Consider the following 15,158-nt stretch of genomic DNA (forward strand, 5'->3'; position numbering starts at 1 on the left):
TTCAAACTGAACCAAGTTCTGATTAACTTTGGTTGGGCTTGTTGTGGCAAGCTCGACATTTGACATTAGCTTTTTCTGGGCCTAGACCCAAGGTCCAGTGTTAGGTCTGGGTTAGCATAAACCCGGCCTAACCTGATCAAAATTGCATCCCTAAGATGGAACGGCATAAGGACCAGGTCAGGAATGCAAACCCATCAAAGCCCAAAAGTGGTTAATTTGAATGCTGAGAATACAAGGTTGGTTAATATCCATTTGATGCCCTGAACCGGATGTGGTGCTTTGTGTGAGACTCAATATTTGAAACAAAATCTACCAATACAAAGGTTGCACATGATGCATCTCCATTCACTGTATTCATCAGTTCATGGCACTATAAGCGCATATTGGTGACTGGGTATGGAGCCCTCATGATTTGCATTTGTCCTAAGCACTCAGTTTGCTTGTAACAGATCCCTTGGTATGAAAGACATCTATTCATCATTATGTGATGACTTACCAAAGCATTTTGGGAGGTTGAGTAGCCTTGGGAGGTACAGAGATTTTAGGTAGAAGAATACTATTCTTGTAGAATAAGAAAGTTGAAATGGAAGAGAACGCATTACAAATCAAACTATATGTCATTGTTACCATTCAAAAATCTGAAAAAGAACATATTCCATGATCATTTCTTTAAAAAAAAAAAAAAGAAAGAAAGAAAGTCAGAAAATGAAAACTCCTAAGATGGCTCTCAATAATTCGACATTGCTTTTTTCATGTTCAAAAATCCAAATGACATATGTCTAGAGAATATTGCTTTTTATTATCGATATGTTCTTTCTCATATCTTTTTCCTTTTTTTTTTTGTTTTAGGTAACAATGACATACATTTGATTTGTTATGCATTTTCTTTCTTTGTTTTCTTTAAGCTAAATGGCAATGGACTTATCTTGAAAAATAGATAATAGAACACGAAGCGAGTAACTTACTTGCCTAAACAATAAAAACAGGCTAAATTATTAGGCAAAAAAAAAAAAAGATAATCTGACCACCGAGAATGAACATCATGTGAGAGGCGCCAAAATGTCACCAAGAATATATATTGGCACCAAGAATATATTTTAGCTAGTGAAACTCCCACAATAATAAAGAGGGTGTGGTTCTATTTATATTTATTGAGTAAATATTTTGTATTTGTGTCGCTGCAAAACCAAGAAAAGCAATTAATGAGGGCATTTATGATGCATAGGCACCATTAGGCACCACATAACTAAAGTGCCAATAAATGCCTACCAGAAGCTCCAAAAAAAGCTTCTTGAAACAAGAGGCACACAGATTTCAATGTTAGCTTTTGCAAACAGTAATATGTATGAATGTGCATAATGAGGCTTTTGTTGATAGGGCGCTTATGTGGCAGTGTTTACTCAATAAATATAAATGAAACCAAACACATGCTTAAAAAAGTAGCTTTAAAATTCAGCCTAGTGTGTGACTACAAGCACTATGAAACCAATTTTGTGAAGAAAAAAATCCAACTTCATTATTACCCCACTTAATTCTTTTATTTTTTATCTAAAAAAGAAATTCAACTATGATATAGAAAAGATATAATATCTGAAAAGCTTTTCACCGGTCAACTAGAATATAAACGTGATAATCAATCAGTTGTTATTTATCAAGATTAATGAGTGTAGGTTGTTCAAAAAAAAAAGTGTTGCTGCAAACACTTTCTTGCCCTACATTCATGGCAACGTGTCATGTGTATAAAGCTCTCAAACAGCCAACAGCCAATGCTTTCCCTTATTTGTGCCATCAAAGGTATGTCATGTCAAACAGCAAAACATCCGGTGCGGGGGGGGGGGGGGGGGGGAGGTGTTCAAGTTCTAGATATATTAATTTTTACATATTTTAGAATATGAACTTCGGATGACCGGCCAGTAGTTGCACCCTTTCTGTCCCCACCCCTTTCCCCCTTGATGTGTATTACCTAATATCAAAAGTGATGGAGCGCGATCCGGCCGGTCTTAGCTGTCCACGACCTTGCTTCTGAACGGGGTAGCAGGGAACCTGAAACGGAGGAGATGAGGAAGTTCCGGGGGGAACCCGGTGTAGCGGCTCCGAAGCTCAAGTTAGAATCTTTCAAAAGCAAGATAATACCAGATAGTGCAAAGTTTGCATACCTTGTTTGTTGGGGGTAGGGGGCTCTTATAGCCACTTCGCGCACTCGCTCTGAGGCCCTTGTCAGGTCGGGTATGATTACCCTTGTGCTTGTCAATTCGGCCGTCGTCCTTTCTACTGGGACAGAACCGTCACTGCCTAATCGTCTCTCTAACTGGAGATGGCGGTGTCAGTGGCGGTGGCAGGTGGCCATTTAGAGTGCGGCCGCCAAACGTTAGATCCCAAGTCAGTCAAGTGCGGCGCCCTCGGGCACGGACTTCCTCAGTGTCAAGCATGGTACGACTTGTTTGGTTTTGGTGCCCAGAAGGTGATGCGGAGTGCTGAGCGAGGCGAAGTCTTGAGCTCGGAGGTATCTATAGGGCAGGTCAGTTCGGCGAGGTGTATCCCGAACTGTTACAAGGTTGGCCAGTTCAGCGAGGTGTATCCCGAACTGTTACAAGGTTGGCCAGTTCGGCGAGGTGTATCCCGAGCTGTTACAAGGTTGGTCAGTTCGGAGAGGTATATCCCGAGCTGTTACAAAGTTGGCCAGTTCGGCGAGGTGTATCCCGAGCTGTTACAAGGTCAGTTCGGCGAGGTGTATCCCGAGCTGTTACAAAGTTGGTCAGTTCGGCGAGGTGTATCCCGAACTGTTACAAGGTTGGCCAGTTCGGATTACTCTGGTTTTGGGCCAAGGGTGAGTTCGGGCCCCCCGTAGGGAGTTCGGTCCGCTGGTGTCCCCTTTCACGCCTTAGGCTTGGCCCCTTTTGCCGAGCTGTTGTTTCGGCCACGTGTCGTAGAACAGTGAGGTCGGTCCAAATCTTCCTTCATCAATTGCCCCCCACTCCTTGTGCCAAGGGTCTTGCCATGGTGTGGGGAGTTTCGCGAGGTAGAAGGTGGATTTGTCCCGTCCTTCAAATATTGACTGCGCGAGTTGCTTTTGCCAGGGTTCTTCGGTTTCCGAGAAGGCTGGAAACGTGCCTACTCATGAATGCTGATGGTTGTGACAGCGTGCGTTTTAAATTTCAAAAATTCACGCCGCTGGGATGTGACAGTGGGTCAAAAAAGGCGTGTCACTGCTGTACGTGCGCAGGCGGCTGTCAGGGAGACGTGCGACGCATCAATTTCGGAAAGAAGCGTGTCGAAGCGACGTCGGTTTCAAAAAGACGTGCGCTAACGTTTCGCTTTTTTCGGAAAGATGTGCGCCAATCACGTCTCGACCTTATGGGACGTGTGGTCAGCGAAAACGTGGGCCGTCGAATCGTCTTCGATATGTACAGTCGATTCTTGGTTACTATAGATATAAATAGTGGGGGACCCTAGTCGATTTATCACTTCTGCGGTTTGTCTACTGAGCTCGCGTCCAAGTTTTTTCCAGCTCGCGTCAAGGCTGGTTATATAGCCGTCAAGGTTCTTTGGCTTGTTCCAGTCTCCGGAGCCTTCAAACTTTCTTCCGGTGAGTACTTTCCTGAATCCACCTTTTCCCTAATGTCTAGCTTTGATAGCTCAGACGATTCTTCAAGTAGGGCCGACGTAGGTTCTACCAACCGAGCCGTGTCCCCTGACTGCCTCAGTGATCCTGAGGTGGAACTCGAGGACTATGAACCAGTAGGCCGAGCCGCTTCGGCAGTTTGGCGTCCACCTCCCGCCGAGGTCGGATGCTAGACAGGTTTGGTCCCTCGACCATGACGCTTGAGGGGCGTAGGTTTCTAGCTATGCGGTTTCTTGCTTGCTTGGTTCTTTTCATTTTTTTTGATGTCGAACTCGTTTCTATAGGTGTGATGAACGCGGAGAGAACTCGTGGGGGGCGTCTGTTCCAAGGTATGAAGAGGAGGAAGCAGGTCGCCAAGCGAACTCATATCGAGCTGCCCCTGGATGAGGAGCCCCAAGTTCCAGAGCACACGCCAGAGGATCTACCCAGGGAGCCCGAGGTGACTCCACCGATGCACGAAACTGCCGGGGCGCCTTACGCTGAGACCACTCATACGGGCGCTCCTGCATACTCAAGTGCTCCTGCTCACTCTGGGTCCGCTCATACACGGGCTGGGCCCTCGGGCTCGGGAGCTCAAAGGGAGTTCAAGAGCGTGTTGACGCCGAACTACGCTCTTCAGAAGAGTAGGGAGGCTACTTTCCCTGAAGAGATCGCGGCGTGGACCGATCTTCCCTTGAATCAGGTCGCCTGCCGCGCCGTAACACATGCTATGGTGATAAGTTAGATTTCGTCTGCCTTTTTCATTTTCTGTCGCTTTTGCTGTTATTGCTCACTTGTTTCTTTTGGTAGGTGAATTCTTCAATTCATGCCTTAGCGGCCCAAGTGGAGAGGAGCTAGCGACAGGTGCGAGCTGTTGAGGCTGTCGCTCATGCTGCTGAAGAAGCTTTCCGTGCTGCAGAGGCAAATACCTGGGCTGCTGAGGCGGCAGCTTATGCTGCCGAAGAGGCTGCTCGCGTCGCGATGGCCAGGCAGGCAAGGTCTCAACGTGACGCCGAGGCCATGGGGGTAGTTGTCAAGCATATGGCGGACTTGAAGTTGGATTTGCAGCATCAAGTCGAATATCTTCAGGAGGACATCAGGGAGAGAACACAGATTTTTTCCCAAGGCATTGAAGACGCCAAGAAGAAGGCAGTTGAAGACTACATTGTCTCTCCGCGTTTTGACGATTTGATGGTGGATTCTTACAAGAGGGGGTTCAAATTGAGCAGGTGGATGATCCGGAATACGCACCCCGACCTCGATGTTAGTGCCATATCCACTTCGCGTATAACTGAGGAGATGGCCAATGCTGCCGATGGTGAGCCAGACTCTAAAGGAGAGGTAGGGCCTTCGGGTGTTGTTGAAGTGCCTTCTGATGGCGAAGAAGTAGCTCCGGGCATGTAACTTTTTTTTTTGTAAGTCCCTTCTGATGGGCAATGTACTCCTGTTTCTTGCAACGGGATAGATAGTCCTTTTTCCCAAGTGTTCCTTTTCCCCGAACTGATTCTTTGTCGATGCCACTTTGTCCGGGTTATTATGCTTCCGCGACCTGTTTTGCCGCGAAGGCTTTTTTGCAGCGAACTGATTTTTTTCCGAGCTGATAATCTGCTCGACTTCTTTGCTTGTTTACACCGAGGTTCCTCTTGGCTTGCATCGTGGCCCATAGGACCTAATTTCATCCACTTCGCTTGGTGGTTTATAGGTAGTATCGCCTTAAGTTCACGATGTTCCACGCTCGAGATACTTATTTGCCTTCCAAGGTTTCGAGTTCGTATGCCCCCCCGAGCGCTCTTTTTACTTTATAGGGCCCTTCCCAGTTTGGTCCAAGTTTGCCCACGCCAGGTTCGGGCACCATAATCTTACGAAGGACCAGGTCGCCGACTCGGAAGCTTTGTTGCTTTACTCTGGTATTGTAGTAGTGAGCTACCTGCTGTTGGTATGCCGCTGTTCGGATGTGCGCGAGGTCCCTTACCTCGTCCAATAGGTCAAGGTTGGTACGTACTCGTCTCTGTTCGTCCGATCGTCGTATGCTTCTAGTCGCAATGTTGGTACTTCAATTTCCGCCGGGATCACTGCTTCAGTGCCGTAGGTGCGGTTGAAGGGGGTTTCTCCCGTGGCAGTTTTTTCTATAGTTCGGTGAGCCCATAAGACACTTGGTAGCTCTTCGGCTCACAATCCCTTAGCTCGATCCAGACGTGCTTTCAATCCGTGCAGGATGGCTCTGTTCATTACTTATGTCTGACCGTTTGCCTGTGGGTGTGCGACTGATGTGAAGTTTTTCCGAATCCCCATGTTCTGGCACCACTCTTGGAACTTGATATCCTCGAACTGCTTGCCGTTGTCGGAGATTAGTACCTGAGGTAACCCGAAGCGACATACTATGTTCTTCCAAAAGAAGTTCTGTATGTTTCGGGCCGTAACAGTTGCCAGAGGTTCAGCTTCTATCCACTTCGTAAAGTAATCTACTACGACAACTAGGAATTTTCTTCCACCTGTTGCTGGTGGGAATGGCCCCAGGAGGTCGATGCCCCATTGTGCAAAGGGCCACGGGCTGGCGAGGTATTTGAGGTCGGAGGCAGGTTGATGGTGGATATTGGCGTGCTTCTGACACTTGTCGCATTTTCTGACGAGCTCGACAGCTTCTACCTTCATCATTGGCCAGTAGTATCCTTGTCGAAGTGCTTTTTGGGCGAGTGCTCTGCCCCCCAAGTGTCCGCCGCACAGGCCTTCATGAGTGTCGCGGAGTACGAACTCGGCTTCGGCAGGTCGCAGGCAACGCAAGTAGGGGAGCGTGTACGACCGTCGGTATAACCGTTTGTCTATTATGACGTATTTGGCTGCCTAGCGCTGCACCCTCTTGGCCGCGTTACGTTCTGTAGGGAGGGTTCCGTCTATCAAGAAGCTCGCGAGTGGGTCGATCCAGCTCAGCTCTGCTTCCAAGACGGGAGCGACCTCCTCTGTCCCCCCGAGAATACTAGGCCGAGGTAAGTCCTCTATGTAAACAGTTCTCATGTTGTTGTGACTTGTGCTGGCTAACTGGGACAGAGCTTCGGCCTCAGTGTTCTCTAACCTCGGGATTTGCCTGATGAAGTGTGACTAGAAGTTGAGCAGGGCTTCTTTTACTTTGGCCAAATATGCGATCATGGAGAGCTCGCGTGCTTCATACTCGCCTATAACTTGGTTGACCATGAGCTGGGAATCGCTGCAGATGACCAAGTGTTTTGGCTTTACCTTTCACGCTAGGTCCAGCCCAGCTATCAGTGCTTCATACTCTGCCTCGTTGTTGGATGCCGCGAACTCAAAGCGTAGCGCGTATTCTAATTTTGTGTCGCCTGGGCCGCATAAGACTATTCCAGCTCCGCTGCCTTGTCGGTTCGAGGAACCATCCATGCGAAGGATCCAGGGCTCCTCATCCCAGTTCGCGTTTCGCCTGACTAGGAGAGATGCCACACTAGCTGCTACTTCATGGGGTTTGGACTCTATTGGCTCGGGAGCTCCGGGTTTGCTCGAACTGGGGACCTCGCGCTCGACCTGTGGGGCTTCGTGGCTGAAAGTGCACTCAGCGATAAAATCTGCCAAAGCTTGGGCCTTAATAGCGGTTCTTGGTTTGTACTAGAGGTCATACTCATTGAGTTCGATGGCCCATTTCGTCAGTCAACCGGAAACCTCGGGTTTGAGTAAAACTTGTCTCAAAGGTTTGTTAGTCAGGACGATGACGGTGTGAGCCTGGAAGTATGGGCGGAGTTTCCGAGCTGCTGTCACTAGGGCGTATGCTAGTTTTTCTATCTGCGGGTACCTTGTCTCTGCTCCCTGCAAAATTTTACTAACATAATAGATGGGTTGCTGGACCCAGTCTGTTTCTTTTATTAGTACCAAACTGACCACCTCGTCGTTTGCCGAGAGGTACAGTTCTAAGACCTCGCCCACCTCGGGCCGGGCTAAGGTCGGCACACTAGCGAGGTAACCTTTTAACTCGTCAAACGCGAGCTGGCAGTCCTGGGTCCACTCGAACCCTTTGCCTTTGATTGGCTTGAAGAAGGGTAGGCAGCGGTCTGCTGACTTGGACATGAAGCGGCTTAGAACGGCTATGCGGCCGTTTAGCCTCTGAAGCTCTTTTACTTTCCGAGGTGGTCTCATATCTAGAATGGCTTTTATTTTGTCTGAGTTGGCCTCAATACCTCGCCGATTGACAATGTACCCTAGGAATTTGCTCGAGGTGACGCCGAAGACACATTTGTTGGGTTTCAATTTCATGCTAAACTGACGCAGGATTTGGAAGACAGAATCTAAGTCTTGTAATAATTCTTGTGAAAACTGAGTCTTGACGACCATGTCGTCTACATAGCACTCTATCTTCGTGCCAATCAGGGGCCGAAATAGCCTATTTACAAGTCTTTGGAAAGTCGCCCCGGCATTTTTTAGTCCGAAGGGCATGACCTTGTAGCAATATAGGCTGAACTCGGTTATGAAGCTGGTTTTTTCCTCATTGGATGGGTCCATCCTGATTTGGTTGTAGCCCGAGTAGGCGTCCAGGAAGCTTAGTAACTCATTTCCCGAGGTCGTGTCCACTAGGCGGTCAATTCTAGGGAGGGGGAAGCAATCTTTCAGGCAAGCTCGGTTTAGGTCGGTGTAGTCGATGCACATGCGCCACTTGCCGTTTGCCTTTTTTACCAACACCGGGTTGGCTACCCAGCTCGGGTAATGGACATCCCTTATGAAGTTTGCTGCGAGGAGCTTCTCGACCTCCTCGTCGACCACCCTCCAGCGTTCTAGGGCTAAGTTGCGTTTCTTCTGTCTAACGGGTCTGACTACAGGGTCAGTATTAAGTTTGTGAGTTATTAGGCCGGGGCTAATGCCGGGCATGTCAGCCGCGGACCGGGCAAAAATATCTAAATTTTGAAGTAAAAAACTCACCAGTTCGGGATTGCGACCGTTTCCTTCGTGGGCGAAGCTCGTTCCTCACCTTGCTCCGCAGGCCGCTCCAGTTCGAGGTCGTCGGCCGCCTCTGTTTTTCCCTTCAGGGCGGCAACATAACACTTGCGGGACTCGAGCTGGTCGCCCCGCGCTACCCCCACACCGAAGTCTATAGGGAACTTCATGGCCAAATAGTAGGTGGAGACCGCCGCCCGTAGGACATGCGTGATCAGCCGCCCTATTATGGCATTGTATGGGGAGGGGGTCGCGACTACCAGGAAATCATGGTTGAGTCTGACTACACAAGGCCATGTGCCGACTTCCACAGGTACTGTTATTTTTTCGAGGGGTCTGGCTTCCTCTCCGCTGAAACCCACCAGAGGAGTGTTTGCGGGCTTCAGCTCGCTCCTCTGTAACTGCAGCTGGTCAAATGCTGATTTAAAGAGGATGTCCGCTGAGCTGCCCGAATCTACGAGTTCGTGTCTAACCTCGAAGTCGCTGATCCTTTGTTTAATGACAAGCGCGTCATCATGGGGGTAGCGGACCCCTCGTGCATTGTCCTCCGTGAAGAAGATTGGTTCTTCGGTCTTCGGTCTCTTTGGGGGGTTCCGTTCTTCGAGGGCCGCTTCACGAACTGAAGTTCGGGCCGCTGCGGAGGTACACCCCGCTACCACCGAACCTCCCACAATTACATGGATGGTTCCCCGAACTGGCCTCTCTTCCGAAGGCTGCCGCTGCAACAGTTCGGCAGGTCTGTTGCTAGACTCGGGGATGAGCCCCGAACTATACAAAGTTTCTCAAGTATCCGCGACGGATGAGCCCCTCTATCTCGTCCCGAAGGTTATTACACTGCTCGGTACTATGACCATGGTCTCTATGGAAACTACAATACAAATTCTTATTTCTCTCGTTCAGATTTCCCTTTAGGCGAGGTGGCCACTTCACGTACGGGGCATCTTTGATCGTCATTAAGATCTCGGTCTGCCTTGTATTTAACGGCGTATAGTCCGTTCGAACTGCTAGGGGAGCCCGAAATGACTGGTTCGGCTTTGGCTCCCGGGCCGGGTTTTTTCTGTCGACTGGGTTGGAGAGCTCGCCTTCTCTCTTTCTTTTCTCGTTCCCGCCTTCGGTTCGTTGGTTGATTTCTTCCTCTGTCCTCATGAACTTATCCGCGAGCTTGAGGAATTCAGCCACGGTTGCGGGCTGGTTAGCCACCATGTGCCATTTGAATTCTTTGTGCGTTACCCCTCTTTTGGCCGCCGCGAGCTGCACTACGGGGTCCAACCGCGGTATCTACAAGCATGCTTCGTTGAATCGTTTGATGTAGCCCCGGATGGATTCTCCTTCTCTTTGGACTACTCCGAAGATGCTTTCCTCTGTTCTGAGGCACCGTTGGGTGGTGACAAAGTGTGCGGTGAAGACCTGCACGAACTGGGCCCAGCACTTTATCGACCCGGGGGCCAGGTTCCTGTACCAAGTGCGGGCCACCCCCCTGAGGGTGGTGGTAAAGGCCACACACATGCACGATTCGCTGGCCCTAGCGAGGTGCATTTGGGACTAAAAGGCGTCAACGTGGTCGTTGAGGTCGAAGGACCCGTCGTACTTGTCCAAAGGTGGGAGCTTGAAATTTCTGGGTAAGGGGACCGCCAGGAGTTCTGATGCGAGGGGGGAAGGAACCGAGAGAATCGAGGCAGCTCCTACCTCGTCCGAGCTCGTCTCTTTGCCTCCGAGTTTTGACAAGGCACGGGTGGCGGTTCGGCGACTTCGACGGCGCCTTCGTTGTTGAGTGGGCCTTGTACTGGCATTGCTGGCCTCCGTGTTACCGAGCTCGATGGGCCCGGAATGCTGTTAGTCTGCCGCCAAGGCGCCGAATCAGTTTTTCGTGAGCGGGAACTCGGGCTTGGAGCGCCGGGGTGCCGACCTCGCGGGCGAGGTTCCCGACCCGCCTGCGGGTTGCAAGGCGATGATGATATTTTTCTCTCTTCGCCCTGGGGACGAGGCATGGATGTTAGGGGGGTTCTAGGGCCGGGAGGCCTTCGCCTGGTGGGGGCGTCCATCTTGCGGGGAGGCCTTGACCGGCCTCAGAGCCGGGTGGCAAGGTGGAAGTAGTGGCTGGTTCAGTGGCAGTTGGGGGAACTGCTGTTGATAGTGATACTGGGAGATGTTGTGCAGTACTTGGTGCTGGTGAAGCTGGTGTTGCTAGAACTGTTGCATTTGGGCTTGTATTGCCTGCATGCACTGCATTAGGTCGTCCAACCGGTTTTGGCTGGCTGCCAGGGGGACGGCAGTCGGTTCAGTAAAGGTTGTCTCAATAGGGAGAGGAAAGGGTATGTTTGTGGTAGGAAGGTTTACGGGCGCCACTGCTTGTGGCGCGTTCAAGCTGGGGATCCCATCCACCGAAAGGGGGATGGTGAACTGTCCGACGCACACCACGGGGACTTGAAGTTGTTCCCCGGTGGTGTTTGTTTTCGTGCCACGCCCAGCGTTGCTGGAGGAGGCCATGAGTGTTGGGTTTTTTGAAGAAAATGGGTTATGGAAGTTTGGAGGGAGGCTTTTTGAAGCTTTCCCACAGACGGCGCCAATTGATGGAGCACGATCCGGCCGGTCTTAGCTGTCCACGACCTTGCTTCTGAACGGGGTAGCAGGGAACCTGAAACGGAGGAGATGAGGAAGATCCGGGGGGAACCCGGTGTAGCGGCTCCGAAGCTCAAGTTAGAATCCTTCAAAAGCAAGATAATACCAGATAGCGCAAAGTTTGCATACCTTGTTTGTTGGGGGCAGGGGGCTCTTATAGTCACTTCGCGCACTCGCTCCGAGGCCCTTGTCAGGTCGGGTATGATTACCCTTGTGCTTGTCAATTCGGTCGTCATTCTTTCTGTTGGGACAAGACCGTCACTGCCTAACCGTCTCTCTAACTGGAGATGGCGGTGTCAGTGGCGGTGGCAGGTGGCCGTTTAGAGTGTGGCCGCCAAACGTCAGATCCCAAGTCAATCAGGTGCGGCGCCCTCGGGCACGGACTTCCTCAGTGTCAAGCATGGTACGACTTGTTTGGTTTTGGTGCCCAAAAGGTGATGCGGAGTGCTGAGCGAGGCAAAGTCTTGAGCTCAGAGGTATCTATAGGGCATGTCAGTTCGGCGAGGTTTATCCCGAACTGTTACAAGGTTGGCCAGTTCGGCGAGGTGTATCCCGAACTGTTACAAGGTTGGCCAGTTCGGCGATGTGTATCCTGAGCTGTTACAAGGTTGGTCAGTTCGGCGAGGTGTATCCCGCGTTGTTACAAAGTTGGCCAGTTCGGCGAGGTGTATCCCGAGCTATTACAAGGTCAGTTCGGCGAGGTGTATCCCGAGCTGTTACAAAGTTGGCCAGTTCGGCAAGGTGTATCCCGAACTGTTACAAGATTGGCCAATCGAATTACTCTGATTTTGGGCCAAGGGTGAGTTCGGGCCCCCCGTAGGGAGTTCGGTCCGCTGGTATCCCCTTTCACGCCTTAGGCTTAGCCCTTTTTGCCTAACTGTTGTTTCTGCCACGTGTCACGTAACAGTGAGGTCGGGCCAATTCTTCCTTCATCAAAAAGAAAAATAAAATCTATCACTATTTATAATTAAGGATACGTTCGTTTGCTCTGAGGTCTCATACATTAAGAGATATATTGATAAAGTTAATATTTTGATAATATCAAAGAACATTAGTTATAAATTATATAACATGTAAGCTCATCTAAATTTATTATTGGTAATATTATTATTATATTTATTTGGGCCAGATGTGGGGCTTGTTTGCATGAATTCACATCTGTGCCCGACAATGCCCCACAGCACATCCCCATCTTTATTGAGAAAATCTGGAGATGTGCTGCAGAGGCCTATATTTGCATGATGGCAGGCCACATCTCCGATTCTATGCACAAGCCATAAGTGGTGTTGGTAGGAAGAACTGAGCATTTAGACCACGCCTACATTTGATATATATGACCCAACTTCAGGCCTCAGGCTGTCAAATCGAAGACAAGAAAACCTCTTTCCTGTGTGTCAGGTCATTAATTTGTACTAATCTTGATTCAATCCAGAATAATGAACCCATACATTGAACATTCAGACTTAATCCAGAATGACGAACCCATACATTGAACATTCAGACTAGACCAGACATCCAATGAATCTGTGTTCTACCCGGGATAGTACTTCTCTGGCACGCAGCAGGCTGACAGGTAATTACTATTCTTTCTACTGCGTGCCAGGTAATTACTATTCTTTCTATTCACCTACTACGTACGTACACCTGTAAAACATTGTGAGCGGAACTGAAGTTACAGAACCCATTACAATACTTTGTGGAGTTGTATCACCTGATTTTGACATATATGTCAGTTAGGAGCTGACATTGGTGTATTTTGATCGATTGGCCCAGTATTACGAGTGAAGCTTTATACTAATTGAAATCTTTCATTAACGAGAGTATAATGCACTACACTTGAGAATTTTAAATTCCACTGTAGATTTATAATAATTCAAAATTTCAAATATATATATAAAATTTCGAGCTGGCACCTATCTTACCGTGAATCCTTGATTGAAGGATTATCCAGCCATCACGCTCTCATTAACGATGACACAAAATACCGAAGTGTTGTTTATGGTTAAGCAAGCAAATGAAACAGAGTACGCTCAATTGTCAATGAGCTGTTGACGACGCTTTAACACGCCATTTACGCATATAATAAGCAGAAGCGGCACAACACCATTTATTATTGCACTATATATAAACTTTGAGGGGGATCGGGAAATCGATCTATGTATATAGACGAGAGAATCTTAGAAGGTGGGACGATACCCAGGATTATCTGTAGTTGGAGATCGAAGATCGACCTCCTGGGTCCAAGCACCTCGGTCCTGGACGTGCAAGTGCCAGTACGTCTGAGCCAAAGCGTCCGGATCCATGGACCCGCCTCCTCCGCATTGTTGCTTCCCAACCAGAGATGTATTACCATGAGGCGTCGGTGGTGATCTGAAACCCAAAACCATCTAGCGTTATTATTGCACCTTGTCTGTTACCAAGAAGAAGAAGAAGAAGAAGAAGAACCTAGGTAGGCCGACGACACCATCGATGATAACATGAGCCACATGGATGCCCAAAGGATGGAACTCCCTCGCCAGGCACTGCGCCAGACCTCTCAGCGCGAATTTTCCACAGCCTATGAATTACAATGATATATGTATGTTTGGGTTTCAAAGTTAGAACAAGTTATATATACAAGAGTATCATTTTTCTTTTTCCTTCGGTAAAACTGAAAAGAAGAAACAGAATAAGTTTATCAAGTTTTATTACTTAATTCAGAATAACCAGCAGCACCGTTGACAGAAGCAGAGCAGCCACTGAAGAGGATAGTTCCCTTCCCTCTTTCAATCATGCCCGGCAGAACCTTCACACAGTCGCAGATCCCAGAAAGAAAATCAAATATAAAAAGAAATCAAAATCCAGGACAAATATATTTTTATTTTATGCTAGGACAATTTTCTGTTCTTGATTAATGGGTGAGGTGTGAGCAGTAGGGTTGAGTGGTTTACCTGTTGGGCGCAGTGAAAAGCGCCGACAGTACAGACGGCGAGGGATTTCTCGAATGATTGGATGGGGATATCGGTGAAGCTGGTGGGATGCCATGAATCGGGCTGGAATGCGTTGTAAACCAGAACTTCGACGAAACCAAGAGATAGAACCCCCTCGAATGCCTCCCGAATGCTTCGAGAGTCGGAGCAGTCGATGCGGATGGCGAACACCTGAGCCTTTTCTTCTCTTGCTATCTCGTCCGCAAATCTCGACAGTTTATCTGTATGGTTCGTTAACTATATATCATCAATAATGATAATAATATATATAATTGCCACACACAGAGTCACAAGAGAGAGAGAGAGGTGCCTAGGTCTCGGGCGAGGATGGCGACGGTGTAGCCTTGGTGGGAAAACTTGCGGGCAATAGAGCGGCCGAGCTTGGGGCCGACCCCAACGATAGCAGCGATGCCTCTTAGTGAGGAAGTAACGCTGCTACTAGTTTTACGCATCTTTGCTTTGCTTGGACCGCATGGAGAGATGGACATAGCATCCAACTCTCTTTCTCTCGGATGCTTTAATTAGTCTTGCCTTTTTTATCTTAATATAATAACTGGCCGACGGGCCTGCTTTGAAGGGCTGAAAGGAATTAACATTGCTATTTTCTATATTAAAAAAGATAATAGTTTCTTGATAACAAACTTTAAATTATAAATATACAAGTCTTGAAACTTATATAGACTTAAAAGAGATTATCGTGTGTTTGTTTTTTAAATATTGCTTCAGCAAAGCATCTCATATAAAAGAACACGACCAGACAATGATAGTTCTACTATATGAGTTTTACTTCATAATTGTCTTTGTTTCACATTGAGAACTCCCGGTTGACTCGGACAGTAGGACCGTTCGACTCGGGAACAGTCTAGGCAATTGGTTCTATTTTACCCCAAACCCGGTGCCTGGCCAAAAATTGTTGAATCAGTCAACGATCCATTGACCCGGGTGGTCAAACCATCGATCCATCGACCCGTTCAACAGTTTTTGGCCATTTTTTATTTTTTAATTATTTTTGTTATTTTTGTTGTCAAAACGAGCCATTC

At 48.4% G+C, this 15,158-nt stretch overlaps 1 protein-coding gene across 1 annotated transcript; it reads right to left on the bottom strand.

Annotated features, from left to right (window-relative positions):
• Positions 1–13,121: 13,121 nt before the first annotated feature.
• On the bottom strand, positions 13,122–14,631 carry LOC148876428 (uncharacterized). The gene is made up of 5 exons (XM_088965582.1): positions 14,429–14,631; positions 14,080–14,339; positions 13,841–13,934; positions 13,595–13,706; positions 13,122–13,519 (listed from the first exon to the last, which is right to left on the bottom strand). The coding sequence occupies exons 1-5, from the start codon at positions 14,604–14,606 to the stop codon at positions 13,327–13,329; spliced, it is 837 nt and encodes a 278-aa protein (XP_088821708.1). The 5' UTR covers positions 14,607–14,631; the 3' UTR covers positions 13,122–13,326.
• Positions 14,632–15,158: the final 527 nt, after the last annotated feature.

This window comes from Nelumbo lutea, chromosome 1 (assembly GCF_056320005.1).
Source record: "Nelumbo lutea isolate HS-2025 chromosome 1, American lotus-T2T, whole genome shotgun sequence".
NCBI lineage: Eukaryota > Viridiplantae > Streptophyta > Magnoliopsida > Proteales > Nelumbonaceae > Nelumbo > Nelumbo lutea.

Bases quoted from the DNA above. Each gene is read 5' to 3' on its own strand.
- LOC148876428 (XM_088965582.1), bottom strand. From the start codon at position 14,606: ATGTCCATCTCTCCATGCGGTCCAAGCAAAGCAAAGATGCGTAAAACT. The intron at 14,340-14,428 runs GCACCTCTCTCT...CGAACCATACAG, and splicing joins CATCCTCGCCCGAGACCTAG to ATAAACTGTCGAGATTTGCG. The intron at 13,520-13,594 runs GTTCTTCTTCTT...TTTGGGTTTCAG, and splicing joins GGTGTCGTCGGCCTACCTAG to ATCACCACCGACGCCTCATG.